Here is a 21,583-nt window from a genome sequence, read left to right as displayed (position 1 = left end):
GCCTCTCCTCCTTCATTCTGGCCTCAAGGTGATTGTGGAAGTCCAAAGGACATATCACCTGAATATAAGCATCTACAAGTTCTACTATTAATAGAAAACTTCCAAGTATTGCTGTAGTGTCAGACTAACTGTTATTCAATCCCACCTACTAACTATTCATTAAATACCTATAGTATGCAAGGCATTGTACTTGGAATAAAAAGACAAAGAAAATGGCCATTGCCATTAAGAAGGGAAATAATGAAATTTCTAGATCCACTCAATTTTCAGTTATTGCTTCATAAATGAATTCATGAACCTGAAGTAAAAAAAGGAAAAGTACATAAACAAGACTCAATATGCTTGGGAAGGATGGAAAGAAGACATTGTTGAATTTCATAAATGTCTTCACTGTTGAAGACCATGAAGGAATCAATACAATCCCAGGATAAAAAAGAAAAAGAAAGAAGGAAAGAAAAAAGAGAGAGAGAAAGAGAAAGAGAGAGAGAGAGAGAGAGAGAGAGAGAGAGAGAGGAGAGAGAGAGAGAGAGAGAGAGAGAGAGAGAGAGAGAGAGAAGGAAAGAAAAAGAGAGAAAAAAAAGAAAAAGGAAGGAAGGAAGGAAGGAAAGAAGGGAGGGAGGAGAAAGGGAGGGAGGGAAGGAATGAGGAAAGGAAGAAGGAAGGGAGGAACCCTATGAATTCTCTGTTTCCTATAATTAAAACTTCTCTATTTTAATGTTGTTTATTCTCATAATGTTCTGGCTGTCATAGCTAAAAAATCTGTCATAAAATGTGTGGACTCCTAATACTGAGCTTCTTCCTCCACAGGTACTTTGGCAACTAAGAAAAAGAAAAAGTCCAAGTAGGACCAACAAGGTTTTTGCCAGATGGTAGAACCTACCAAGGTTTATGCAACACTTACAAAATCTTTGCATAGACAGGATCATCACCAAACCATTAAGAGGCAGCACAAGTGGAGGAATTTAAGTGGCTATCTTAAAATCTTAGCTTCAATCTTAGGTACAATCTCTTTAATGGAGTATTCACACCTCTATTCTCCTTATCGCTTTTGAAGTCAGATACATCAATCATTAATAAAATAAGGAAATCAGGAAATGAAAGGAAATGGCATCTTTGCCCGCATATTTCTTGCTCAGGACTCTGGAATAGCTAGAACATTTTAAGTTCTAATAGCTAATATCACTTGTGCCTATGACTCACTTGATGCAAATAATGAACAGGATTTACAGGTCTGAAAATGCATTTTGTCACAATTTGTCCTATGGAATCAGAGAAGAATGTAGACTTTCTCATCATTTATAGCAGATAAAACATTTATTGATGTAAATTCTTGAAAACTGGATTTCACAGGATTGACCAGAAGATAAATGAAGATAGGCAAAAATACAAATGTTGATACTGCTAGGGAAAGGAGGAGAATTAAATGAGCAATTTTTAAAAAAGCAAGGAAAAACTAATTTTGTTCATAAACAACATAAATCATTTAATAAGATTCACTTTTCTATCATGAAAAACAGTAACAAAGAAATCCTGTGAATTTCTGGAAACAGTTGTTCATTGAGATGACAAAAGAGGCCTGAGGAACAAAGAGGTGTTTGTTTTTTTGTTTTGGTGGGTTGTGGGTTTTTTTTTTTTTTTTTTTTTTTGGTTTGTTGTTTGTTCATTTTGATGCAATTCAATTTCTGTCCTTGAAAGAAAAATAGAAGATCCATCCACTGAGACCATGGTGAACTCCTGTTGTGGCTTCATCTGTAAAGGGGCATGCTGTGCCCTCAGCTGCTGCAGATTCAGTTGCAGCCAATCTGTATGCTGCCAATCAATCAAATACCCATATACTTGCTGCAGAACCACTTGCTCTGTGTCCAGTTGCTACAGATCAAGCTGCCTCCTGTCCGTTTGTTGCTAACACATGTGCTGCCGGCCTTCTTGCTGCCAGTCTTCTTGCTATCACTCTTGCTACTGCTAAACCACATGTTGCCACACAATTTGCTGCTGCCCCAGTTGTTATGTGTCCAGTTGCTGATAACCCTGCTGTCGCCCCAGATGTTTCCAGACACCTGCTACAGAACTACCTGCGGCCAGCCAGACTGCTGTGGCTCCTCCTGCTGGTGAGTACCCAAACTGCCTTCCATTTTAGAGAAGATTCTTTTCTCACAAATACACCTCTTTATCTTTGAGATCATCTGCAGAAAGAAATCATATTGGTAACAACCTAAGAGATAAGGGTGAAAAATCCATTTTATTGCAAGCATAAGTCATCTCTATTTGTATTAGTTTTCCTTTTCCTTCTCTTCCAAACATGGATAATCCATTAATACTGAATCTGATGATTTAAAATGGAACAGATGCCATAAACTCTCCTTAAAGCTACAGCAAAATGCTTTTGGATAAGATCAGTATAAGACTGTTTGCTCCCAGCATTTCATAAGTCAGACACAAAAGCAATAAAGTTTAGGATACAAAATTATCATTCTACATTTCTTTAAATTATCACTTTTTCATGTTCTATTGCTTATGTGATTGGTAATAAAAATATTGTCTTTCCATAAAGATATGCATTGAGTAACTTCTTCTAATTTCATGAAACAATTTCATGCCCAAAATCATTTCCACACTCCTTCATGAGCTATTCAGGAGTTTCTTTGGTATGAGAAATCTAAACCAAATGAGCTCAATGACCCAGTCCAGCAGAGATTCTGCCTTAATGAAATATGCTAGTGAAATATTGTAAGAAATTATCACTGCACAAGACATGAAATAAAAGACATAGTTATTGCATGATTTCTCATTCTTTCATTCATGAAAAAATACACAAATTTGCAAAATAGATCAATTAATCTGAAGACTCAGAAAAGTCACAAACAAATAGAGAAATATAAGGATATTTCTAAAAGAACTCATCAGGTATCTTCAATCCAGAACTGAATTTGGGGTTGAAATCATGGAAATTTTAATGAATTATTCTGTGTAAATGAGAGTATTTGTAGTGCTGTTCATACCATTACAATTTCAGAGTACTGGGTGGGGAAGATCTAGTTAGCATTCTATAAGTTGTATTTCTGATTGCAAGAAACCATGGAGCACAGAAACTTTGCATCAATTCAATTTTTGGTCAGGATTCAATAGATACAGGATTTATGATAAACCATCTTTTCCTTCACATTTCAGTTCCAACAAAGGGAAATTTAGATTCAATGGTAGCATATGAAATTTTATTTATTACAGACTTACTTATTACATTATTACTTATTACAAACATCTGCATGGCATGGAAGGTGAACTTGTCATGTCTTAAAATCATGTTTATTGATATTCTCATGTCTTATGTATATGTTGTGCCTTAGGAAATCACTTGTCTTTTCTACCCTAAGTCTAAACTCTGCTCTGAAGAAATAATGATTCCTAACAATATTTTCAAGGCAAGAATTAGAGGAAATTAGTGATGAAGCCCAACTTGGAATGTCCTGTGAATTTTGACTTTCTGATTCTCCATACTCTACTGATCATAAATGGAGTTAGACTCAATTACATTATTCATAAGTGAACTATTATAACCTATTCTTTTTTTCTTTCCACATCAGAATTTTGCCTTTTGGAAATGATCTTTTTCAGTCAATGATCATAGCAAACATTTTCTACCCGCAATAACCATTCACCAACTTTATCCATGATGTGATATAAAGACATGACAAAGTGATCTATGGAAGGCTGTGAGTCACACAGTCACATAGTTAGCTCTCTGCCTAAGAAGGAATATAATGAGTACATATTTAGCTTACATCTGGATGGGAATAAGTTGAGGGGAAAAGGAAAAAGTTAAACTTTAGGGGCTTGGTACACTGAGGCAGTCTGAGCACTTATTAAGTCTACACTAGCCAATATGCTTTGGGGGCATGGATTGAACTCAAAGACCACTGAAGACCTTGAAAATAGGTGATTCTGTGATTTTTTAGAATTGCTCTGGTGTTGACAAAGAAACACAAAAAGACAAAGAATTCATCAAACCACTGGATTCATTTAATTGCCAGGAAGTTTTATTTGGAATTAAACAAACATTAGGACAAAGACAAATCCATATGATAAGGAAACTGAGAAATAAATATTAGCTAGATGGTGCAGTGAATAGAGCACCAGCCCTGAAATCAGGAGGACCTATGTTGAACTCTGACCTCAGACACTAACATTTCCAAGCTGTGTAACCTAGGCAAGTCACTTAATTGCTTCAGGAAAAAAAAACACATTATTGCAACCTTAGTATTAAAATCTCAGTGTGAGCTAAAAACATGGTTGATAATATGTTTTTCAGAGAGCATAATTGGTGACTGAAGGTCAGCAAGGAAGGTAATGGGGGTTTGGGAGGAATTGAGAATTTTATTTGATGGATTTAAATTAAATAAAAATTTGATGTCCATGTAAAAGGATGAAGGCAATTGAAAGGTGATACTTGGATGCTGAGTAGTGGTGATTACTTTCAAATAGGTCTCACACGGATGAATTTGTTATTGTTTGCCATAAATAGCCTTGTGGGCATTTGCAGACCAGGGTGAGAGTTCAGCAGCTGAACTCAGCAGCAAGAGCCACAGCAGGTTGGGCGGCAACAAGTGGTTCTGCAGCAAGTGGTCTGGCAGCAGATGGGGCGGCAGCAGGGCTGGCAGCAGCTAGAAGTACAACAGCTGGGGCGACAGCAGGGTTGGCAACAGCTAGAAGTACAGCAACTAGGGCGGCAGCAAGGCTGGCAGCAGCTAGAAGTACAACAGCTGGGGCGGCAGCATGGCTGGCAGCAGCTAGAAATACAGCAGCTGGGGCGGCAGCAAGGCTGGCAGCAGCTAGAAGTACAACAGCTGGTGCGGCAGCATGGCTGGCAGCAGCTAGAAATACAGCAGCTGGGGCGGCAGCAAGGCTGGCAGCAGCTAGAGGTACAGCAGCTGGGGCGGCAGCATGGCTGGCAGCAGCTAGAAATACAGCAGCTGGGGCGGCAGCATGGCTGGCAGCAGCTAGAGGTACAACAGCTGGGGCGGCAGCATGGCTGGCAGCAGCTAGAAATACAGCAGCTGGGGCGGCAGCAAGGCTGGCAACAGCTAGAGCCACAGCTTTGGCCACAGCAGGTAGAGCCACAACAGGAGCTGACCATGGTGTTGGTGAGTTGAGTTTCTGGGTTGGTTTGCAGATGGATGAGTTTCTTGAGTATGGATGAACCCTGGTCTCAGGCATCTCTTTTATACCCAACTTTTAAGAGGTTTCTATTACAAAGTCTTGTTTATTTCCTTTTTTCCACTAGGAAAACATGATAATCAACTTAGTCAGTGAGTTAAATGTTTTTACTTGGACAGAAAAAAATAATTATTTTCCTGTTAAAATTTTCCATTGTATTTTTTATTGCTGAATCATCCCTCATATGTTGTCCCTCTTTCATGTCCATCTTAAAGCATTTCATCATTTACTTGGAACAGCTATAATTGTTTTTCCTTCTCTCAAACTTAAATATGCCTCTCCTCAATATCTTCCATTTGATCCTAGTTCTGGCTTCTGGCTTAATTCCTGGTGTTAATGTGAGTCATTTCAGCCTGAAAGATGCTTTTTCTTGGTGTAATATAATTCTGAATATAGTTATATTGTACTTTTAGGTTCTGTGCCAGAAAAGAGGCATAGCAGTTGAGAAAGATTTCTTTCAATTGATGAAAAATAGGAAACCTTTCTAGTAAGGGTAAAAATGGTTGATGACAAAATGGTTGTGTCCTACCATCAAGGATATGAACCTGAAACTCAAAAGAAAAGAGCAGTGCTTCCTTGGTTATAACTAGAATTGAACATAATTGTTCTGGTACATTTTATAGATTCAACATAATGATGGAATAGAAAAGAAAGAAAGAGATAAATGCCTGAAGTCTGATTATGGATTGAAGATATGCCAAATTAAAGTGAGCAATATGAATTTATTCATAACTTCCTTCCTCAATAGTGTTTGTTTTTAATATTCTTCACATATACCAGTTTCTATTTAAATTTACTAGCTGTAAGGTCCTGGGTGGGAAATTTAGAGTCATGTCTACTTCTGAATTAGTGAACATGCCTTTTGGAAGGGATTGCTTTTAATTCCATTTGATGGTAGCAGAAGTAATTTGCCTAAGAAATTGAAATATCCTTCTGCTTGGGCTTATTCAGACATAGATATAAACAATAGCCATGGAAAAATCTAAATACATTCAGATTAATTTCAATTGGTCTCAATGATGTGGATTTTCATTGAATTTTGGAGATTAAAAAAAAGCATACAGGAAATATAATGCAATGATTACATTTTAAAACTAAGAAAAGGGAGCTTAAAGAAAAAAAATGTCTGCACCTAGAATGCAGTCCTGGAAAAATGGGACAATTCTGTCAGATAATTCAATAAATAATCAGTTTTGACTCTGGAGCAGAGAAGAAAAGATGAGAAGGGAAAGGAAGCAAAGGGAGAGGACGGAAGTGTGGGAAAGGAAGGTGAGAGGAGTAAAATGAAATGAATAAAAAGGAAGATTATGGAATGGAAGTAAAGAAGAGGGAATACAATGTGATGGGATTTGGAAGGAAGGGAAAGGTTTATAAGGGGAAAATTATGAAGGAAGAGCAGGGGAGGAAAGAAGTGGGAAAGGAAATAAAGATAAAGAAAAAAGAGGGAAGGGAAGAACTGAGAAGGGAAGGGAAGAAGGGAAGAAGGACCAAGAATCTGGTCCCAAGAATTGCCTTTGAAAATAGCCACATCCACAAATTGAAGGAAGGAGGTGGAGTCAATATGGCAGAGTAAAGGCAGAAACTTGCCCAATTTCTCTCTGAAACTGTCTCAAATTATTTAAAATAATGACTAACTAAATTTTAGAGCTTCAGAACACCCCCAAGAGAAGGAATAGAACATTTTCCAGCTGAGGCCAACTTAAGAAGCTCAACAGAGAAGTTCTGTGACACCAGCATGGGAGTTGTGCAATCCTGGTGTAGGCCCTATCAGTGCAGTCCCACCCAGCCCCAGATTCAGTCCCAACTTCTGAATCAAGGGCAATACTGGTGGTTTCCAGACTTTTCAGCCAAAAGATACCAAAGAGAACTTGGAAGATTAGCAGGAAAGATCTGTGGAACCAGGGTGGGAGCTCAGCACACATACTATCTGGTCACAGCACAGGCCCAGCTCCATCCAGAGCCCCAGAGCCACCCAGACCCCTGACCTGGCCTGGCCTCAGCCCCAGCCCCAGCCCCAGTGTCAGTAATACAGAACCCGTGAATCTGAGTTAGTGGCAGTGCCAGTGGCTCCTGATACTCTCAGCTGTGGGACACTAGGGAAAACTTGGATAATCAGCAGAGAGGATCTATGGCAATGGGATAGGTGTCAGGAGTGTGGTGTCAGGATAAGCAGTGCAGCCCTAGCCCTAGCCCCAGCCTCATAGTCAGCAACGCAAGACTCTGTTGCTTTAGCAGACTAGATCTTATAGCTACAGTGGCATGGGGACATTACTAACAATTCCAGGGCAGAAAAATGTTTGTGGTCAGTCAGGTCTCTAGAAGGAGCTCTCAAAACAACTGCACAAACCTCCTAAGCTTGGACATTCAATGAAATAGAGACTTCCCAAACATTCATGATGAAAAGATCAGAGGTGAATGGAAAGTTTGGTTTTTAAATAAGAGACTCAGAAGAAGCAGGAAAGTGTTATCATAAGGAACTTAATTAGGTTTATTTGTTTACATTCCTACTTATTATTGTAATTTATTAGAATTTCTCATTATTGTGGCAGTTTGAAGGAATATATATGTATGTGTATATATATATATACACATATATACTCTCTCTTTATATATATATGTATATACATACACACACACACACACATATATATATATATATATATAGAGAGAGAGAGAGAGAGAGAGAGAGAGAGAGAGAGAGAGAGAGAGAGGACCACAGGTGTGAATTGAATATGAAGAGATAATATTGTTAAAAGTGATAAAATTAAGAGGGAAGAAAGGAATGTACTAGAAGAAAGGGAAAGGGAGAAATGGAATAGTTTTAATTATCAGTCATAAAAAAGGAGGGAAGAAAAAGCTTTTAGAGTGGAGGGGAAGAGGGAGAAGAAAGATTGAGTAGGTGGACCTTATTCTCATCAGAATTGTCTGAAGGAGAAAATTACATAGACACTCAATATGGATATAGAAATCTATCTTACTGTGCAAGAAAATAGGAGGGGAATTAGATACGAGAAGAGGGAGGATGATAAAAGAGAGAAAGCATATTGGGGAAGCAAATAGGCAATAGCAAAACACTTTTGAAGGTGGGCAGGGTAAAGGGAGAGAATAGAATAAATAGGGGGAAATAGTTAGCATAGTAATTGTACAAAGAATTTTGAAGCAAGTTTCTCTAAGACCTTATTTTCAAATATAGAGGGAATGAGGCAAATTTATAAAAAAAAAAAAAAAACCTAAGAGATATGGACCAAATTGATAAATGATCAAACGATATAATGTATGATCAAAAGATTATAAATTCATGTATATCCTTTGATTCAACAATGCCACTATTATGCATAAATACGAAAAGAGATTTTTAAAAATGGAGTGAGGAGGAAGGAAATGGACCTCCATTGACAAAAATATTTTTAGCAACTCTCTTCTCAGGGCAAAGAATTGGAAATTGAGGGGCTACCCATCAATTAAAGAATGGCTGAAAAAATTGTGCTACATTATTGTCATGGAATATTGAGAGATGATGAGAATGCCATTTTTTGCATAACTTCACATGTGGTTTCTTTCTCTTTTCTGTGCTTTTTGAGAGGCAATTGGAGTTAAGTAACTTGCCCAGGGTCACACAGCTAGTAGTAAATGTTAGGTCTCTAAGACTAGATTTGAACTCAGGTTCTCCTGACTCCAGAGCAAGTGCCCTATCCATGTGCCATCTAGCTGCCCCTCACATGTGGTTCCTTAATGGAGGCTAGAGGTACTAAATAAGGGAGAAAATCTGGAACTCAAAAGTTGAAAAAATGTAAAAAAAAATTGTTTTAAATGTAACTGGGGAAATATTTAATAAATAAATTTTTTTTTAAAAAAGTTGAGGAAAAGAATGGGAAAATTAGCAAATAGAAAAGAGCTTAAATATAGAAAATTACTGTAGTGACAGGGAAGATAAAAATACAAACTCAGTAAAAGACAGCAAAATCAAACCTGCAATATCAAAAGCCTCACAGAAAAATTATTGATTGGCCTCAGGCCAAGAAAGCGTTTAAAAGGATTGAATACATTACTTACTCTTCCTCTATAAGATCACCTGTGGAACTCTGTTACCTCTCACCAGCATTTCAAAGCTAGAAAAAAGTAATGTTGATAAAGTTCAGTACCCTGAAGGGTGCCAGACCAGGCTCAGTTTTAATAGAGATACTAGGCAGAGGTCCCTGCTATCACTGCCAGACCAGTCTTGGTTCCAGTGGAGGCTGTCAGACACAGAAGCAAAAAAAAATCTGTGAAAAGAAAATAATCATTTTCATTTATCAAAAGCATAATATTATGATGTACTATCATCTATGGGATTCTTAATACAATATCACCTTTCAATAACCGAAATATATTGATTATGATTTCTGATATCATGAAACAGTTTCCTGTCAAAAATGATTTACATGAAGCTGTTCTCTAGTCTCTTTGGTATGGAAGAACTAAACCAGACAAGCTCAATCATCCATCTAAAGATTTCTGCCTACAAAAAAATAGACAGGTGAAATTTTGAGAAAAGTTATCCTTGTCTAGACCACATAACTCTTTTTCTTTAATTCTAAATTATATTATTATTTTTAAATTTTTACTTCTGAATTCTCTCCTATCATGCATTCTACTTCCTACCATTAATAAGAAAGAAATTAAATCAATATATATTATATATAGGAAGTCATGGAAAATGCATTTCCACATAAACTGTATTGTAGCCAAGGGGAAAAGGAATAATTATGAAAAACAAGGAAAATTTTACTTCAGTCTGTATTCAAGCATCCATCCATTCTCTCTCTGGAGAAATACAGCATTTTTCATCATAAATACTTTGGAACTGTTGTGGATCATTTATTGATCAAAACTATTAAGTTTTTCACAGTTATTTCTTTATATAATATTGCCCTTAATATGTAAATTGTTTCCCTGGTTTTGCTCACTTCTCTTTGCATAAATTCATGTAAACATTCTGAGAATTTTCTATAATCATTCTCCCATCATTTCTTGTTGCATAATATTCCATCATAATCATATGCCACAAATCGGTTGGACATTCACTAAATTGGAACATCTCAGTTTCTAACTTTATCACAACAAAATAGCTGCTTTCAATATTTTTGTACATTTGGCTTTTTATTTTTCTGGGATTTCTGGTATAGAGACTGAATAGTAATGTTTCTGGGCAAAGAGTATACCATTTCTCTTAAGGATTTCTAATATGAAGAATAGTTAAATGAAGTCAACAATTTCTAGTCACTCTGCTCAGCACAGAAAAAAGCCTAAAACACATTCTTGCCCTCAGAGATCTCATTTTCATGTTGGATATTACTTACAAATGGCTCTATCCAAACACGACATATAGAACAAAAATAGGAGATAATGGAAGAATGCATGAGTTTAAATACATGAGGGGCACCCAGCAAAAGTTCTATTAAAGATGTGGAAAAGGAGAATGAGTTTAAGTTTTGAATTATTGAACTTAAGATTTTTCCAGGACTTTTGTTTAATATATCTAATTGATAATATGAGCTGAGGGTTGGTAGGTCAGGAGAGATATTAGGGATAAATAAGCAGATATGAGAATCATCAGCCTTGAGAAGCTGATAATTGAATCCATGGGATATGAGGAGTTCTCCTTGGAAAATATAAAGGAGTCATATGAAAAGAGAGTACACAATGGAATCTTCTGGCCCCATTTGATAGCAGATATGACCAAAGTGCAGATACATTAAAGGACAGGTAGTTGTCTGAGAGGCAGGAGGAGAAGCAGAAGAGAATAATGTTACAAAAAGCTGAGGACAACAGAACATCAATGAGAAGAAGTTGTACACAGTATCAAAAGCTACAGAGAAATCAGAAAGGATGAAGATTGATAAAAAATCAGTATATCTGCCCCTGAGATATTACTGGTAACTTTGTGGGGAATAGTAGTGATTGAATGATAAGATCAGAGGCTAGAATGCAGAAAATTCAAAAGAGAAAGAGAAAAAATGACAAGAAAGCAATGATTATAATTGCATTTCTCAAATAGTTTTACTAGAAGAGGGAGGAGGAAAAGAGGAAAATAGATACTAAAGACTGACAAGTTAGGTGAGGGATTTTTAAAGCTAGCATGACATAGATGTGTCATTAGGTAGCAGGGAATCAGAAATCAAAGAGTAAGATGTTGAAGATAAAGGGGGTATTAGGGAATCTAAAGAAAGTAATGTTCTGGAAAAGATGGGATGAAATGGAATCACTTATTCTTGAACTGTGGTTTCTCTTGACTTGAAAGGTCATCTTTTTATGTGAGACAGAAGTGAAATAATAGGTTGTGGGGGAATGCATCAGAGTGATATGAGATAAAAAAGGATTTCTTGGTGAACGATCTCAATTTTTTTTTCAGTGCTGTATAAGGCAAGATTTTCAGAAAAGATGTGGAGCAGGGGGAGATGTGAAAAATTTAGAGAGTGATGTCATGGTTTATTTAAAAAAAAACTAGATCTCTTCCCTCTTCTATTAAAAAAAGGATATCCAAATATTGATTGATAGTTATAAAATACTTTTTGAGCTATTGATTATGAAAAAGAAAAGAAATATGACATCTGTATGCTAGGGAAGATTTTGAAGTTATCTAGTGAATTTCAGATGTTTTAACATTGACATAGTATAACTCCTGAAATATAATGAAAAGTATTATCTTGAGACAACTTGATGATTCTGGTCAAAGCCCAAAACCATGGATAATAGCATTTTGAACATACATAAGAATGAGTAATGAGATAAAAGACATTGCACATTAATAATATTTCAGTGTTTCATTCATGAAAAAATAACTGAATTTTCAAGATCAATCAATTGATCAAGAGATAGATCATTTCATCTAAATGTGTTCTGAAGAGAAGCATAAATCCATCATTCATAATTGAGGTGTATCTCTGGCTGAAATAACTTGAGTATTTCTGATTAGAAACTTCACCTGAGTCATCATGGAAAAAGAATAAATTCAAACATGGGAAATTGCATTCATCTTGGAGGTGAATGACTTCCACATGAAGAAGAATTGAAAATTTAATGAAGTATTTCATGTAAAAATTACTCTGTCTCCTAGGTCCAAAGACCTCCTCTCCTCCCTCATTCTAGCCGAAGAGTGAGCACGGATATCCACAGGCTATGTCACAAGAATCTTGGCCAAGTTCTACCATGAAAAGTTGTAAGCATTGCTTTAGGGACAGACTGCAATCACACTTACTAACTATTCATTAAATGCTATTGTGTGCAAGGCATTATACTTAGAATAAAAAGACAAAGAAAATAGCAATTGTTATTAAAAAGGTAAGTATTAAAACTTCTGGTGCCATTGAATGTCCAATTATTGCTCTTAAATGAATTCTTGATCTTCAGGCCAAAAAGGAAGAGTAACTAAAAAAGTAAGACAAAATTTTTTTAAAAAGGGAACATTGTCAGATTTCATAAAATTGTTCCATGTTGGAATAGCTTCAATAGTTATTCCATGCAGCAAATAAATCAAAATATGCCATGCAGGAATCATGCTAAACCCAGGGCTTCAGGGGAAAAAATTAAATGATTACCCTCCAAATAGGAGCATATACAAATATTTTTATGGTGAATTTTCTTTTCTCATAAATCCTTTTAATTGGTGCACAACAATGATGACCAACATGAAATGATGTTTGTTATTATTTTTGAGAAAATAACGCAGACCATTCCATGAATCTTTTTATTGTTCTTAAATGAAATACTGTGAAGCCTCTTATCATTTGGCTATGCTTTCCTCCCCTATTTTGATCTTGTTTACAAACAGAATGATTTGGATGTCATAGCTATGAAATTCATATTGATGAGATTTAGTTTTAGGGAACCAAAATGAAATTAGAGTCTCTAGTAGTCAGGGAGTTAAATGATAAGGTCTAGTGGCAGGATCAGGGTTCAGGGGGCCAAATGGAGAGGTTTGGCTCTCCTGCATCCCCTTGGGATTCGAGAGGGCCACCAAATGGTGAGGGCAGGGTAGAGAAGGAGAGGTGCTGCAGGAATGGGTATGATATTTCTTTGTTCTCCATTCAATAGCTCCTAGCTTAATTCTACAGTATTCATATTCTATAGCCCCTGGGCCTTCTCTAGAGAAGGAGAGCAACAAAATGCTCCTTGAGCTGTAATGCCAGAGAAACTGAGGCAGAACTATGGCACAACAGAGTAAGGGAGAATTTGTCAGGGACCAGCTATAGAACAGAGAACAAATCTAGAGAGAGACACCACAGGAATCCCCGCAAGGAAATTCTGCAAGCTAGAGAAAAGCCAATAGGAAAGGTCTCTTTCCTTTAAAGGTGTTCGCTGAATTGAAAGTAGTTAAGGAGTTTCCAAATCGTTTCAGTCTCTCCCGCTAACTCCTCATTTCCTGCTGCAGTCAGGGAATGAGAAGAGAAAAGAAAGGAGCTATCCTCACTCTCTTAACAATTTAATTTGCTTTGATTTGGAATTTTATTCCCCAGCCATCATTCCAAAGGTCTTTCTTGAAGCTGCAACCTGGCCAAGGTTGGAGCTTAGAAAAGAAACCTTTAATTGTTGGCAAGGGCATAGAATGCCAATTCAGAAAAATAGGAGAGAATGTGCTAAGAGCAAAAGGTCTTGGGACTGAGAAAATTAGGAGCGAGTGCCCTGAGACTAGGAAAAATAAACCGTGAGCAGTTTGGAATCCCCCGCTTTGTAAACATGAGAATGAGCATGTAAAAGCATAATTTTGGGGCTTCTACAGTTAAAAGGCTGTGATGGGAGGCACTGCTCTAAGGCAGGATGACAAAATCAGGGAAACCAAGCCCCTTTTTAAAATGTATGGGACAAACATGCTTCCTGAGGGCTGGAAGCTGCGGCTCCTTTAAGAGCCAGGCAAAGAGTCTGGGAGGGGCATGGCCCATTTGTTCAAATTGCAGGTAAATTTCTGCTAATTTAAAAGGTGGTAAAAACTTTTCTGGAGATTTGAGAAGATAAGATTGAGTCCCGATCTCCCCCCTATACAGTACCCCAATAAGGGGACAGGATAGGAGCATTTAAATGGCAGGTTGCCAGGCCATATGGGAGAGAGCTGAAAAAGGCCTTGAGTTCCTCTGTGATCCCCATTCCCTGGTGGAAGGGGAGGAAAGGCCAGAGCGAGGGTCAAGGAGAAAGAAATGCCATCTTACCCAGTGCTTCCCAAATAGTGAGGGCTCCTCTGGCGCTTCCACGTTGGAACTTGAGGGCAGGGGAGTGTGTCTAAACTTCCAAATCTTGCTGGGAGAGCAAGACCTGAAGGGGAGACCACTTACCTCTGTCCAGGGAGTAGCAGCCATGGGTAGAGACATTCTCTAAACTCACCTCAATTCAGTGACCTTTCTCCTCCTGTCTATAGCCTGACCATTAGAAACTCCATTGTATTTAACAGTGGCATGGGAGAAGGGCTCAAACACGGCTTCTCTTTTCTCCTGTTATCTCCTCAGAACAGATCAAAGAGAGTGCTGGACTGGGACCCCGGAGAGGGGTGGGGTCCCCGTGTCTCCTTGGTCTGGGGTGGGATATTAAAGAGACACTTACTCTCGTGTTTCAAAGTTCTTGTTTGAGAGCAAGGCTTTCTGGTGAGAGAAAAAAAGTTTAGGAATATCTTGAAATGCAAAGGAACGTCCTTTATCTCTGGAGGAGCTGGACAGAGGGAGTTTCCTCAAGCCAAGTATCTCTGCTCAAAGAAGAATTTTAAAGGGAGAATTTTAGAGGTTTCTAGATTGTGGACAGGTAAAAGCTTTTAGTTTTCCCAAATTCTTGCACCCTCTCTGGTATCTCTAGAGACAGAGAATGAGACAAAAGGAGGCCTTTTGTCAGTCCACAGCAATTCCTAAAGAATTGTGCATGAGTGTAGAACTCTAACAGCGACCCAAGCCTGACCCGAGGGCTTGGGCGTTCACTGCAGGATAGGGAAAGATAAAAAGAAGGTCTTTTACATTGTCCAGAGTTCCAGATTTCCTGGTCCCACTATCTCTAAAAATAGAGTATGACAAAAAGAGGCCCTTTTGCCTGAAAATTCAAATACTCTTCACAGGAGAATACTGCCCACAGCCCAGACCCGATCTGGGTGCCCACTACCTTTAGAGATAGGGTGAGACAAAAGAAGGAATGCAGTTATTCTTCCTGAAACAATACTGTACCAATAGCTCAAAACCCAAATTGGTCCTGAATGCCCTGAAAAAGTTGGGGTTCTGTTTGGTGCCAAATTATATCTAGTTTTCGGGGATCCTGGTCAAGGAACCAAATAATGAGGTTTAGTTTTAGGGAACCAAAATGAGATTAGGGTTTCTGGTGGTCAGGGAGTTAAATGATAAGGTCTAGTGGCAGGTTCGGGGTTCAGGGAGCCAAATGGAGAGCTTTGGCTCCCCTGCACCCCCTTGGGATTCGGCACAAAGGTAGGGAGTTTTGGGGACTCCCTTCTGGCGGTGCAGAGGTTCTCTGTTAAGGAATTTACAGATCCAAAAACTTAGATTGATAAAAGAGGTTTATTATGGGGTTGGAAGCATAAAGTCTGGTTAGGGAAATAGGTGAGGATAAGAGAGGATGGCTCTGGAAAAGAATATTATTCCAGCAGGCAGATCTATGGAAAATGGAGTTTTGCACTGAGAATGCAGTTCTAGTGGGCAGAAGGTCCTGCAGTAAAGGGAACTGCCAAAGTATATCTGCAAAGACTTTAGTTCATGGAAGCTCACTATATTGCTTGTTTTGATGGGAGCTGGGAAACCCAAGCAGATCATCAGAATGGGGGCTGGGATAACCGGAGCAGATCAGAACCAGTGGGGGCTGGGAGAGCCCAAGTTGGCTCAGATCAGATGGGGGCTAGGACAAACCTGGATGACCTATTGGAATTCAAAGGGATGCTTTTAACCAGGAGTTGTGAATCAAAGGCCCTGGCTTCCTGGACTGAAATGCCTCAGCCAAGAGGGGCTGGGAATCTGAAAGGAATCAGAAATCAATAGGAAATACAGTTTCTTAAAGGGACCACAGCCCACTTCAATATCTCAACTGGCAGCTTCCTGGTGCTGAGCTTCTTCTGCTATAGATACTTTGGTCCCTGGACAAAAGATGTCCAGGTATGGCCAAAAAGGCCATTTAACGTGATAGCACCTACCAAAGTTTAATCTCCATATGCCTAGTCTTTATATGGCCAAGATCACCTTTAAACCATGATGAGGCATCTAATTAGGACAAGTGGACACATTTAAGTTATTGTTTAAAAATTTGTCTCTGCCCAGGCTCAGGTAACATTTCAACAACAAAGTGTTTGTTTTCATTATCTCTTCTGAAGTCCCCAGCACCAGTCACAAACAAAAATAAGACCCCTGAAAAGAATGCAAATGACATCTTCAAGTGCAGAATTCTTAATCAGTATTCCAGAATTCATGGAAATGCTTTCTAAGTTGCTTTGGTGATATTATGGGATGCTCATGAGTAGTATGAGTAATAAGGATCAAGACTGATAGGTCTCAGGAGGCATTTTTGTCCCATCCTACCTATTCTCATTGGATTCTTAGGGAGTTCTGAAGGGGAAAAAGCAGATGATGTCATCATTCATCAAAGAAAAAACTTTTCACTGATCTAAATTTTGGACAACTTCAGTTCTCTGCAATTAAATGAGGAGTCCCATGAGGCTACAGACTGAATTTTCTACTCCTGCTCTAAAAGTATCCTCATCCCTTGTGAATGAAATCCCCTCTGAATCATGGAATGATCCCCAGGAAGCAGAGTTCAGACTGTCACGGATTGACCAGAATTTGAACAGGAAGGGAAATTTGCCTAAGTACTTAATGTACAAAAAAAAAAAAAAAAAAAAAAAAAAGACAAATGATGGCCTTAGAAGGAAGAAAAACAGTGAATGGGATGGAGAATTCCAAAATATTATGGAAAAGTAGTTTCTCTCCAAAGTAAAATAAATTATTCAATTGGATGCTCACTTTTCTATCTTGGTGTGCAAGAACATGGAAGTACTCTAAAACTGCAATTTTTTCAAGTACATAAGAGGCCTTGGGGACCAAATATTTTTAAAACACAAATCAATTCCTGTCCTGGAAAGAAATCTTAGAAGATCCATTCACTGGGACCATGGTGAAATCTTGGTCAGGTTCCAACTTCCCTGACCAGAACTGTGGTCTGCATGTCTGTGAAGATGTGGGTTGTGCTCCCAACTGCTACCAGTGTGGGTGCTGCCTATCAATCTGTTACCAAACTATTTGTTGCCACCCAACTTGCTATATGTTCAGCAGCTACCAGCTCTGTAGCCACTCCATTTGTTTCTACCCAATTTGCTGCCAGACAACTTACAACAGAACCATGTGCTGTAACTCCAGCTGGTATGGGACCAGCTGCTACAAACCAAGTGGCCATTCTGTTTGTTGCTAGTCCACGTGCTACTGTTCTTCCTGCTGTCAGACTCCCTGTTGCCACCCTTGCTGCTGGCAAATTGTTACCACAAACCTTGCTGTCACTTCAGCAGCTGTGTGTTCAGTTTCTGCCTGCCTGGCATACTGCCAATCCAGCAGCTGTATATCCAACTGCTGACAAACAAGTTTCTGAATCAACTGCAGCCAGACTACCTGTTGCAGAATTACCTGCTACCACCCAACCTGCTGTGGCTTCTCCTGATGCTAAGCACCAAGACCATCATCCATATTGCACACAGTTCCAAATTTGCTGAGAAATGCACCTCTTTCTCTTTTATCAATCATATCATCTATAGAAAGAGAACATGTTGTAATTAATTGCCTAGGAGACAAGGAAGGAAAATCCAGTCTTTTTATGCTAAAGTTCTGCTTGTGTTGCATTATTTTCTCTTCTCTTCCAAATGGGGATTATCTGTCAATCTTGAAGGTAGTAATTCTGTTTCCTTTGGTGATATTTTCCCCTTGAAAAGCAGCTGAAGTAGATCAGGACTGATGGGACTTAGGAGTCATTTGATTCCATCCTAGCTAACTGATCTGGAAAGAAAACAGACTGTGCCATCATTAATAGAAGACAAGAATTGTTCTTGGATCTCATTTTGGGACAAAATCATAGACTATGCATTTACTCTATTGGTATCGTGTATTTTGGAGTTAGATTTTCCCACTCCTCCTCTAAAGGTATCCTTCTTCCTTATGAATAAAGTCTGCCATGAATTAAAAATTAAGTACAAAAATAGGGATTTATAAGTACTCAAAAGTTGAGTACACTATATTATCAAATTGACTGAAAGGTGAACAGAGAAATTTGCTTCGGTACTTAAGACAAGGTGGTACATTCCCTATTCTTGTCCCTGATACTTTAACCACTGGGAAAAAAGAAAAAGACCAGGTAAGGCCAATAAGGTCAATTTATACTGATAGACCTTATAAAGATTTATATACCGTTGAGTATATAATCATTAGGTAGCCTCAATCATGAAAAATAGAAGCTAAAAAAACTAAAAATAACGTTTTCAAACACAGAGTTCTTGATAAGGATTCAGGAATCCCTAGAAAGGCTTTTTAAGTTCCCTTTAGTGAAATCTCTTGTTATCTTCATACTATAAGATGTATTTTGAGCTATTCATAACCAACTACAAATTTGAAAATAATTCCATGTTTAGTAGTTCATATGGAGGTGATGATTCTTGCATGACAAAAAGATATATATCAGGGGTTAGAGAGGATATGACAATTACTGGTTGTTGAACTATAGTCACTTCACAAGTTTTAATATCATTTTTGTCCAAATTCAACCCAAGAAGCAATATCTTGAAGTCATTGGAAACCCAGGACCATCTCTGTCCCTAGTCTCAAAGGCAGCCTATGAAATGGGATTGTTACCCAAAAAAAATCTGCATGGCACAAAGGATTAACTTGTCTACTCTTAAAATTATGTGAATTGATATTCTCATATCTGACATAAATGTTGTGCTTTAAGAGATCACTTATGTTCTCTCCACAGAGTCTAAGCCCTTTTGTGAAGCGATAATGATTCTTTGACAACATTTTCAAGGCAAGCATTGGAGGGAATTAGCAGTTAAGCCAACTTGGAATGTTCTATGAATTCTGCTTTCCTGATTATACATACTCTATTGGAGCTAGACTCTCATCCAGTGTTCCTAAGTGAAGCAGAATAACCTATTCTTTTCTCTCCTACACACACCAGAATTTTGTCATTCTGAAATGACCCCTTTCCCTCTTTGATCATAGCAAGGATCTTCAACACACAATGAACATTCATCAACTCTGTCTCTGACTGTCTGACACAAAGACATGAGGAAATAATCCATGGAAGACTGTAAGTCACTCAATCACCTGATTTGCTCTCTGCCTGAGAAGACTCATAATGGGTACATGATGAATATTCGTGTTGGAATAAGTAGAGGAGAACAGAAAAAAAAAAAAAAAAAAAACTTGAATTCCATTGTCTTTATATATACAAAACATGTGATAGGATGCAAAGGCAGGATGAACACTTATTTTTTAAGAGAATAATTTTTTCATTAAAACTTTTTTTTTTCAAAACATATGCATGGATAATTCTTCAACATTAACCCAAACCTTGTGTTCCAATTTCTCCCTTTCCCCTATCCCCACCTCTAGATGGCAAATAGTCCAATATATGTTAAACATGGTAGCAATATATGTTGAATTCAATACATGCATTCATATTTATACAATTATCTTGCTGCACAAGAAAAATCAAATCAAAAAAAAATGAGAAAGAAAATAAAATGCAAGCAAATAACACCAAAAAGAGTGAAAATGCTATGTCATGAACTAAACTCCGTTCCCAGTCTTCTCTTTGGATGTAGATAGCTCTCATTGTCTGAATCATATCATTATTGAAGAAAGCCACATCCATCAGAATTGAACATCATATAATCTTCTTGTTGCCATATAAAATGATCTCCTGGTTCTGCCCATCTCATTTAACATCAGTTAAGTCTTTCCAGGCTTCTCTGAACTCATCCTGCTGATTGTTTCTTACAGAATAATAATATCCAATAGCACTCTTATACCATAACTTATTCAGCCATTTCTCAAACTAATGGGCATCCATTCAATTTCCAGTTTCTTTCCAAAAGCGCTGCCACAAATATTTTTGCTAATGTGGGTCCCTTTCCCTCCTTTGATATCTCTTTGGAATATAAACCCAGGAGAAACACTACCAGAACAAAGAATATGCACAGTTTGATACCCTTTTGGGCATAGTTACAAATTGCTCTCCAGAATGGTACACAATTCCACCAACAATGTATCTGTCCCAGTTTTCCCACATCTCCTCCAGCATTTATTATTCTCTTTTCTTCTCATCTTAGCCAATCTGGTATCTCAGAGTTGTTTTAATTTGCATTTTTCTGATCAATAGTGATTTAGAGCACCTTTTCAGATGACTTGAAATGGTTTCAATTTCTTCATCTGAAAATTGTCTGTTCATATGCTGTAACCATTTATCAATTGGAGAATGGCTTAAATTCTTATAAATTTGAGTCAATTCTCTATATATTCTAGAAATGAGGCCATTATCAAAACCCTTGAAGGTAAAAATGTTTTCCCAGTTTATTGCTTCTCTTCCAACCTTGTCTGCATTACTTTTGTTTGTACAAAAACATTTTAACTTAATATAATTAAAATTATCTATTTTGTGATCAATAATGATCTCCAGTACTTCTTTGGCCACAAATTCCTTCCACCTCCACAGATCTGAAAGATAAACCATCCTGTGTTCTTCTAATGTATTTATAATACCATTCTTTATGTCTCATTTATGAGTACATTTCAACCTTATCTTGGTATATACTGTTGGATGTGAATTAATGCCTAGTTTCTGCCATACTCGTTTCCAATTTTTCTAGCAGTTTTTATCCCAAAAGTTGAGATCTTTGGGTTTGTCAAACACTATATTACTATTGTCATTGACTACTTTGTCCTGTGAAATTAACCTATTTCATTAATCAACTACTCTATTTCTTAGCCAGTACCAAATGGTTTTGATGACTGCTGCTTTATAATAAAGCTTTAGATCTGGTACAGCTAGGCCACTTTCATTTGTATTTTTTCATTAATTCCCTTTAAATTCTTTTGTTCTTCCAGATGAACTTTGTTATTATTTTTTTCTAAATCTGTAAAATAATTTCTTGGGAATTTGATTGGTATTGCATTAAATAAGTAAATTAATTTAGGTAGTATTGTCATTTTTATTATATTCTCTCAGTCTACTCAAGAGCACTTGATATTTTTCCAGTTGTTTAGATCTCACTATATTTGTGTGGAAAGTGTTATGTAGTCATGTTCATATACTTCCTGACTTTCCCTTGGCAGGTAGATTCCCAAATATTTTATACTATCAACAGTTATTTTAAATGTAATTT

At 37.6% G+C, this 21,583-nt stretch overlaps 1 protein-coding gene across 1 annotated transcript in view; it reads right to left on the bottom strand.

The window, feature by feature from the left end:
* The window catches only part of LOC127561345 (uncharacterized), a 39,520-nt gene extending 34,389 nt beyond the window's left edge, over positions 1 to 5,131 (bottom strand). Inside the window, exon 1 of the mRNA XM_051996620.1 lies at positions 4,597 to 5,131. Within this exon, the coding sequence (XP_051852580.1) occupies positions 4,597 to 5,131 (535 nt within the window). The remainder of the gene's footprint in view (positions 1 to 4,596) is intronic.
* Positions 5,132 to 21,583: the final 16,452 nt, after the last annotated feature.

This window comes from Antechinus flavipes, chromosome 4 (assembly GCF_016432865.1).
Source record: "Antechinus flavipes isolate AdamAnt ecotype Samford, QLD, Australia chromosome 4, AdamAnt_v2, whole genome shotgun sequence".
Classification (NCBI taxonomy): domain Eukaryota; kingdom Metazoa; phylum Chordata; class Mammalia; order Dasyuromorphia; family Dasyuridae; genus Antechinus; species Antechinus flavipes.
The sequence above is the reverse complement of the archived record's forward strand: the minus strand, read 5'-3'. Positions and strand labels throughout refer to the sequence as shown.